The sequence below is a fragment of the Pelmatolapia mariae genome, linkage group LG8, assembly GCF_036321145.2.
Source record: "Pelmatolapia mariae isolate MD_Pm_ZW linkage group LG8, Pm_UMD_F_2, whole genome shotgun sequence".
Taxonomy (NCBI): Eukaryota; Metazoa; Chordata; class Actinopteri; order Cichliformes; family Cichlidae; genus Pelmatolapia; species Pelmatolapia mariae.
In genome coordinates, this window is record NC_086234.1 from 19,423,822 (window position 1) to 19,433,253 (window position 9,432).

Consider the following 9,432-nt stretch of genomic DNA (forward strand, 5'->3'; position numbering starts at 1 on the left):
AGAGTTGTGTTTTTTGGCAGGGAGGACGGGGTGACGTCGACAGGCGTGGTAATAACAATGAGAACACTATTAAGTCCAGACTACGCGGGGTCTAGGAGAAAGAGAGAGAAGGAGAGGAAAAAAATGTAGGGTGTGCCCTTAAAATATGAAATTTATGTATTGAAACTCTCATACCTGAGGTGGTAAAAAACTTTCACTCGAACTGAAACAAATGCAACCACACTTTATGGCACTGGAGTTTCCTGTGAGTCGGGGAGTGCGCACAGAGAATCCGAGCAGTACAGTACATAGGAAATGACTCATAGGAGTGGAGCTGTTAGCGTGGGTGTGTGCGCGCTATTAAAACAAGGCGCAGACTCCTCCGTATGACTCACTCTGATGCTCGCTTTTCCATGCTGAAAACCAGCACGGACTGTTAATCAGATGAACTTTCGGGAATTGTGTGGCCGACAGCGAGCAGCTTTCCCTTCGCAGACATCATGGCTTTAAACGCTCTTTGCGCGCTCTGCGGACTTATTATTGCGGCGGTGACCACTTTCCATGGTGTGAGCGCGCAGAAAAGTAAGTGAAATACGTTTTTTTCCCTCCCTCACCTTTTTTTTGGGGGAAAACAACCTTTACTAAAAAAAAGAAAAAGCAGGGGAATACCTCGTGTGCGTTAAATGTTCCCATTTTTAATTCTTATTCCTAAATTTTGACTCATAAGTGCTGGCGTGTTTTGCGTGAACACTGGTCAGAGTCTGGTGGTTTGCTCTGCTTATAATGGAGTCAGATAGTGGGGTCTGCTTACAGAGCCGCTTCCTTTACCAGCTGCATTTCTCACCGGTTCCGCATTCCGATCGCCTTATTTCACCTCATCCATCCGAGCCTCTCGGTGAGAAGGACAAGCCACATGGAAATGCTCTACCGCCTGTGTCCATTTTGGACAAAGACACGTTTATAGGGCCTCGAAAAAACAAAACCCGAAAAACAGAAACCCCCAGCTTTTTAACTTTGTTTCCACAGCGCTCTGAAGTTTTTAAGTCTTAATCCCAGCGGAGAACACCAGGCGCAGAGTGCACCAAGAACATAAAACTCTGAATAATTAAATGGGTTAGGGCCATTTCCTCAGGCATTAAAGTGCCAAATGCGTTTTCAAAGAACTAACAGTAAACCCTGTGCTTTAATCTTGATTCTATCTGTGGGAAATCTTCTCTACATCTGGACATCAGCTGTTGATCCACCCACCCCTTCCAGTTCATGACAAAATACAACACCCCCACACCCCAAAACACCCTTTGTCAGACTAGGTGTTGAGACTTGCCAAGGTCTCTTAGTCAAAAAACAAAACAAACAAAAAAAACTGACATTTTGGTTTTTCTCTCCCACTCCACTCTGATTTGAAAAACTTAACCACAAGAAACACCTGTGGTAATAAAGAGATGTAGAAATGAATGATTCAGTTCCTTAACCTTTAAGCTTAATGCTTGAAATGTTATCAGTCCCATCAAGTTTCGGGTTACAGAGGTCACCCAGCAGTCAGGCTTCAGTTCCTTCCAGTTACCTTTTGAACTCTTGTGCCGAGAGTCCAGCTGCATGATGTAGTGCTGAAATCATGAGGAGAAATGCTTTACAAGGACTGTGACACATTTTTTTACTGTGACCAGGGCTATAAAATGAGTCAGTCAAACCCTGGAGGGAGACTGGCTGTGGAGGACGGAGAGTCTCTGAGGGCCTGAGCATGTGGCTGTAATATAACCAGAGAGTCAAAGTCAAAGGAGGTCAAAATGTTTCAAACATGAGTGTATGAGCAGGTGGCTTTTGGCTACAGATGGTCTAACAATGACCTGTACTCAAAAAACTCATACAGCGGCATACTCATGCAGGTCTCAGAGTTAACTCTGGATTTCTTCAAGCTGTGACTGATGAGACAAATGAAGTGAATGTAAAATGTTTCCCAAGTAAGGTTCAGTTTGGACTGGTGGATTTGGCCCGGTGCTCTCCACATCCCGCAACACAGAAACATTTGTCTTCTTTAATATTTAGCTTTCATTAATCAGCAGCATAGATGTGACAGCTTTTTAGCCCAGAGTTCCTCCTTCATTCTCATTTGGTAGCTTCTTATACTTTCTGTAACCTTCATTCTTTCTAATGGCCAGCAGGGGGCGACTCGTGTGGTTAGAAAAACAGTAAAAATGACCATACCTCTTACTTTCTTTAATACCTCAACACCATGTTTCTGATGTGTTCATTGTCCGATTTGCTAGTTTCAACTTATATGTAATACAACCTGATGTTCATTTTGTAAACTATGGTTGCCATTAAAAATAAAACCGGCACCAAAGCTGTGGATGCGTCACTGTGCGGCTCGCTTATGAATTTAAGCTGCTATGGTATGAATATGCATATGATGGCATCTTTATTTAAAAAAATTAAGATGTTGAGTCTGAAATACTAAACTTGAGACTTCAAGAGTCATAAATCCCCGTCTGTGATGTCACAGTGGCTGTGTCCATCTTTTATCTACAGGCTATGGTCAGGGCCCCTTAAGCACAGATTTTCAATGTGCAAGCTCTGATAGCCTTCAACAGATGTCCCTCTGTCTTTTGTCCTGTCTCCATGATGGAGACGGCTGCCTCTCCCTGAGCCTGGTTCTGCTGGAAGTTTATTCCTGTTAAAAGGGAGTTTTTCCTTCCCACTGTTGCTAAGTGCTTGCTCATACAGGGTTCTGTATTATTGTTTATTGTTACTTTGCAACATAAAGCAGCTTGAGGCAACTGTTGCTGTGATTTGCAGCTATATAAATAAAGTTGAACTGAACTGAATTAACTCATCATCTGAAAACAGATGTCCAGAGACTGAAGCCGAATGTTCCCTGCTGGTGTCGTCATTGTTGAGTGATTCGTCACCATAGCTAGTTTGTCTTCCAACCTGTGGTTAGAATTGTGAAACAATGTATTTTAACTGAAACCATGACCTTTCCATAAGCCTAACAAAGTAGGTTTGATGCGTAAACCCAACCACACGGCAACTGACAAAAGTAAAAAAAAAACAACACCCATCAAAAAATAGCATTCCCAGAATGGAGGGCAAGTCTTGCCTCCTGGGTGGAAGTCCTCCAGCCGGCTTCAGCCTCTTCATGCAGACTTTTTTTTGTTTTGTTTTCAATATCTTTTCAGCCAAGAAGGTGCTGCTCTGAAGTACTACCCCTGAATGTTGGGAAAAAATGTTGAAACCAAGCATCAGTAATGTGACGAGTTCTTAGGTAGCAAGCTCTGGTTTGACCTGAAGTGCATCCTAAATACTAAGAATATTTTAATGTCATGCTTCCAGTTTGCTATGACGACTTCTGGTAAAATATTTATGAAGAAAAAAGAAAAAAAAAAAGACACCTTTGAGGCAAAGCCGAGATAAGCCTAATAATGTCACCGTGACATTATTAGGGCTGAACCACAGATACTGCACTTTTGTTTCAAAGCCTGTTAATTACTCCTCCTCAACTAGAGTGAATTATCACTTCAAGAGTCTTTATTATGTAAACTGTTTGATGCTCGTTAAATTGACACATTATTAAATGTGGGATCTATTTTACTTCATTTGCTGCAACTTTGTTTCACATTTTGCTTATAATACTTTTGTATTACTATTTAAGTCAGGCTTTTGAACCACAGAGTAGGTCTTGTGATCAGGAATAAAGGATTTGAATACTTCAGCCATAGCACAGTACTAAAGAGATTTACTTCATATAGGTATTCATCACTTCTTTGTTTCATTTTTCTCCAAGCTTGCCTGATCTGTTGTAGTTTCTACTTTCCCCTTTGTCTGTTCCAGCACTGATGAGGCGGTGCATTGTCTCCTGAGCTCGGTGTAGCAATATATTTGTTACATGGTACTGCCGCAGTTTCCTACGCCTTCATTCCCCTACTTTGATATGCGTCAGGTTCACCTCTGTGAGTTTTGCTATTGCTCTCAGCGGTGGTTAAAGCCAGCAGTTTAAAGGCAAATGTTACCACAAATCATGACTCAGGTAGTTTCTTGTTAAAATTGTTGAGCATAAAAGATGTTTTTTTTTTAAAATTCTATGCAAATGTGTGTCTTACACATTTGATGAGGAATGATTATCATCATTTATCAAGTATCTCTGGGCGGTTTCCTTGTTGTTATCTGTAATGCTGTCATGTCTGGTATTGTTTGACCTCATTAGGTTGACTTTGTGTTGTAATATTGTTTTTGCAGAGATCGTACTTCATGCATGTCTTCAGGGCATTAGTGCATATGTGTTTCTTAACCAAATGCAGGATGTTAAAGCTGGAGAGAAAACCGCACACTATTAAAACAATAAAACGGCCTCTGCTCTCAGCCTGTCTCACATCTTTAGCCTTGTCCTTTCCTTATCATCTAGGAAGTGCACGGCTTTAATTGTCCGCCTGGCTGGCTGCCAGAAAAAAGAAACGAAGCTGTCCATTGTGGCTGCAGAGGTAGACGTTTTCTGTCTGGGCTAAACCAAACTGCCACTTCTTTTTCTCACAGATGCAAATTTATTCTCTGGAAGTCACACATAAACGCGCATAAGACAATTCGACGGAAGCACTCTGTGAAAGCACATCCTGCTCTTCACACACATGGCCCGAATGTTCACGCACGCCAAACTGACTACTTGTCTGTCGTGCAGATGAGATGCACCGACAGATTCTCCACAAAGGAATTTCCCTGTTTCACTTTATGAGAAGAGAAATCATTTGATGTCCTGTTCAGGTCACATGTTTTTACTGTACTAGGTGGATGGAAACCTCATTTCTCCTTCAAACCACCTGATTATGGTTTACTTGGTTACCTTCTAGGATTACAGTGTAAGGTTTGAGATAATGACCGGAAATGAAATGTCATGACTAACCTGCTTCTCTGTGTGTGCAGGTCCGTGTCGGAGCTCGGAGTTTTGGAGCTCAGACTATGATGGTTGCTTGCCCTGTGAATCATGCAAGCAGTACCCGAAAACCCCGTCCTGCAACACATGTGAGCCACTGAGTCGCATCTGTTAAAACATCTGTTAAAACTTGCTTGTCGAGTCTTAGAGCTACCGTGAAAAATTATTTGCCCCCTTCCTGATTTCTTGTCACACTTACATGTTTCAGATCATCAAACACATTTTAACATTGGACAAAGATTAGCTGAGAAAATACAAAATGCAGTATTTTAGTGAAGGTTTCATTTATTAAAGGGAAAAAAAGCTATCGCAACCAACCTGCCCCTGTGTGAAAAACTAATTGCCCTGTCTTGTTAAATCAATAATTAACTGTGATTAAACAATTTTTTGGAAGGTTCTTCTCCATTTCATGAGCCAGACACAGACCTGATTACTGCCAGACCTGCTGAATCAAGAAGTTACTTAAACAGAACCTTTCTGACAGAGTAAGAGCAGGCTAAAAGATCTCAAAAAGTAACACATCCTGCAGGATCTAAAGAAACAGCTCAGAAACAAAGTCACCAACATCTATCAGCCTGAAAGAGTTACAAAGACTTTTCTAAGGCTTTGGGACTCCAGTGAACCACAGTGAGAGCAATTATTATCTACAAATGGAGAAAACATGGAACAGCGGCTAACCTACCAAAATTACCCCAAGAGCACATCAATGACTCACCCAGGAGACCCCAGAACAACATCTAAAGAACTGCAGGGCTCACTTGCCTCAGTTAAGGTCAGAGTTCATGATTCAACAATGAGAAAGAGACTGCACATCTTGATGATCCTCAAGACTGTTGAAAAATAATCCGTGGAACTGACGACACAAAAGCTGAAGTTTTGGAACGTTTGAGTCCCGTTACAGCTGGTGTAAAACATCATACCAACAGTCAAACATGGTGATGGTTATATGATGGTCTGGGGCTGCTTTGCTGCTTTAGGACAACCTGCTGTAATTGATGGAACCATGAATTCTGCTCTGTACCAGAAAATCCAGAAGGAGGATGTCCAGCCATCAGCTTGTGCCCTGAAGCTCAAGCACACTCAAGCTCAAGTCCACCTCTGAATGACCCGGAGACAGCAACATTTTGGAGTGGCCTAATCAAAGTCAGGACTTAAATTAGATCGACATGCTTTGGCATGACCTTAATCAGGCTGTTGGTAATGGACAACCCTCCAGTATGAATTAAAATGATTCCACAAAGTGGGCCAAAATTCCTCCACAGCGATGAGAAGACTCATTGCCAGATAAAGTGGCAGGACCAGTTATTAGGTTTAGGAGGTAAATACCTTTTCACACGGAGCCATGTAGGTTTGGATAGGTTTTCCCTTAATAAATGAAATTATTATTTAAAAACTAGTTTGCACTTACCCAAAGAATGCCCTTTTCTTCAGCCTGTTAGTAAAGCAATCTGTCGTAGAAAAGATGTGAACCAAATTTTCAGTTTCTTGTCATTTATATTGGTGAGTTTTGACATTAATTGCCAATAAATTATTTAAAAAAACAAACAAACCCAAAGGGCTTCTTTTAGTTGTGTTCAACACATTAGTGTTGGTGTTAAAGTGGAATTCTAATAGTGTTTTTTTTTTTTTAAATAGGCAAATCAGTGGATGAGACACCTGACGTGTGGAAACTGGCAGCAATCACCAGCTTCTCAGTACTGGCTGTGGTGCTGGTCAGCGCTGCACTGATCATCGGGGTCATGGTGCATCGACGCAAGTCGCACAAACGGCCTTTACGTGGTAAGACGCAGGAGAAAGGTGTTTCCTTTGATGCATTATTTTAGTGTAAAATGAAGGGTAATGAATTTCACTACTTACAGCTGTTTTCCCGCTGTGTGCTGGGAACGATCTCTAGATTATTTTGATCCTGGAGAAATCTGAAAAACTGGAGGATGCTTAGGGAAGGCCAATAGTCTGCTGTGCATTATCTTGTAATTATGAATTAAACGTGGCGCCGTAGTTTCGTAGTTTCCGTCAGCTACTGAGTATCAGTGGTAAGAGCAGCATTTGCGCATGCAATTATGATTTCTGGGACGGGGTTAGGTAATCCTCTTAAAAATTGTTTGGCGTCTCTGGTGTAAAGCAGTTCTTGGTAAACGTGAGAACAGTCTGTGCTGTTCCTGTTTTGTTTTTTTTTTGGTGTGAAGACGCAGCTGAGTCACAAAAGGCTCAGGATGTATTTTATTGTATTCAGATTCACCGAGGCCTTTCTAACAGCAGGAAAAGGATAACTAAATTCTTGATGCCCTCTTTGTGTTGTCGCAGCCATTATAATGTTTGGGAGCGTCAAAAACATTGTTTTAAAATGCTCATTCGTTTTTTATCTTCATTTATTACAGAACCTATCGAAGAAACTGCGGGGCCACTTTATCAAGCTTAAACCACTCAGTAAGTATCACATGACTGTCTCGCTGTGTAAGAAAAAAAAGAACATTTTAATAAGGCAGACAGCAGATCTGCCACAGAATATTCTGCGGCTGCTTTAAAGGGGACCTATTATGCTTTTAATTTGCTCTGTATTATGTCGGCCATTTAAATCTCCTGTTTGTGTGGTGCAGCCAATCATAAGAAAGTTGGCTTGAAGGTAGAAAGAGCCACAAGTGTTATTTCAGACGACGTACACGAAGAACTGTGACTCCTTCAATGCTACTGTAAAAAATAAAAATCACAGAGTGGGAAACCATAATAATGGGTCCACTTTTTAAAATGTGACTGTAAAGCGAGGTGAACTAAACTGCTGTCACTGCCTCCACAGCCTCATCTTCCTCTGAAAACTGATGTAACAGAACCAAGGAGCCACTGGTTACTAGCCGGGCGGAGGAAACCTCTGAACGACGAACCGTGTACTCTGACTGCAGGGTATACCTCGACCAGAAATGGACCCTTTTTTTTATTTTTTTATTTATTAGACTGGTTGGTGAAGAGATAAGCTCAGTTCTCATGCTTGGTGTAGGTCCAGTGGTTAAGACAGGACTTGCAATGAGCAAATCTCACACCTCTGTAGGTATATTAACAGCATTATACTAGTGGTATCATCTTTTAGAACTTGTGTGCCTTCATATTCCACTCCGTTGAGATTTTAATCTGGATCATTGGGGGGGTTAGGCAGGTTTGACTGAGAATTAACCGTAAAACTAGAGTCTGCACGCCTGCATTGCGTTGTGCTGTTTTCAGCAGGACTCCAGTGAATGTAACACAGCTACATCCGCCAGCTGGGCCACAGTTTGATCCCCCCCGCTGTTCAGCGGGGTAACACAGGGCCTCTCTGCTGGTCATTTACCACAACAGCCTCTGAAAGATAGATCACATGTGAGTAACACATACTGTTTGGCACATTAAGGCCATATGAATGTAGCTACCTTTTTAAAAATCTTTTTAGGTGAATTGTACTCCAACCTTTGTTCCTGCCAGTACCTGTTCTTGTAGTTACCTGACGCAGTGAGAACGCTGTTGAGTAAAGGAGCAAACTGTACTCATGCACTGTTACTGGGTCTCCTGAGACCAACACAGACCATTTATTGCAGGTCACTAAAATATTGTCTTGTCTGTTTTTTTTCTTTTATTTCATTTAGAGTTTAGATGTCATTTTTGCCTAAAACAAACCCTGAATTCACATGACTGTTGCAGCAGCGCTTTGTAACCCAGGATGCTTGAAACACTAGACGTACAGCCCCAAACTGCTAACATGTGAGAATGCTGTGAGGAATGTACTGCAGAGAGGAAAACTAACTACACCTACAGTGTTTTAAACAGAGCTTCAGCAATCACAGCGCTTTTCAGATCTGCAGCAAGGCAAAAAAGAAAAAAGAAAGGATGGTTGCAACTGCAGTGGTCTGTAATTTTGTTGCCGCTGAAGCCAACACGAACCACAGTGGACAGGGTTGTTATCTTCAGCTTTTTTTTTTTAAATGTTTTTTTTCTCTTACAAACATTGAACATGATTCTTGAGAATCCTCGCGATAATTCGGCACCGACAATGTTTCAGGTCACGGATCTGTCTGCTTGTGGGTGAACCCTCTGGCAACAAAATTGGGGAACCATTTATATTGTCTGTTTTATTGTTTATTTCTTTTTTTATTTTTTAAAAGAGGTCTATATTATTTATTTTAGTATGTTGAGCTGTTGTAACGCAACAAGTGTGACAGACAAGCACAGTTTTAAAGGGACACCAGTGAAGATTTTTTCAAAACGTCCACCAGGCCAGCTATTACTGAACAATATCTTAACATTTTCTACTTGTTTCTCTTGCCTTCTAGGTCTTCTTGTATATAATGTAAATGCACTGGCTTTTACTTAATGCAATCTTTATAAACTGCTTTTTGTGTAGCAAATGTATTTTCACAATAAAACTGACAATTTCCATCACTGCTTCAAGTGTTTTTCTTTGAATTCAATTCCACCTTATTTATATAGCGCTAAATCACAACAATGGCCGCCTCAAGGAGCTTTATATTGTCAGGTAAAGAAAAAAACCCAACAATCTCATGACC

At 41.2% G+C, this 9,432-nt stretch overlaps 1 protein-coding gene across 1 annotated transcript; it reads left to right on the plus strand.

Moving 5' to 3' along the window:
• Positions 1-139: 139 nt before the first annotated feature.
• si:rp71-1c10.7 (tumor necrosis factor receptor superfamily member 12A) lies at positions 140-9,304 on the plus strand. Its single transcript, XM_063482077.1, has 5 exons — positions 140-561; positions 4,894-4,992; positions 6,539-6,682; positions 7,282-7,330; positions 7,698-9,304. The coding sequence occupies exons 1-4, from the start codon at positions 480-482 to the stop codon at positions 7,320-7,322; spliced, it is 366 nt and encodes a 121-aa protein (XP_063338147.1). The 5' UTR covers positions 140-479; the 3' UTR covers positions 7,323-7,330; positions 7,698-9,304.
• Positions 9,305-9,432: the final 128 nt, after the last annotated feature.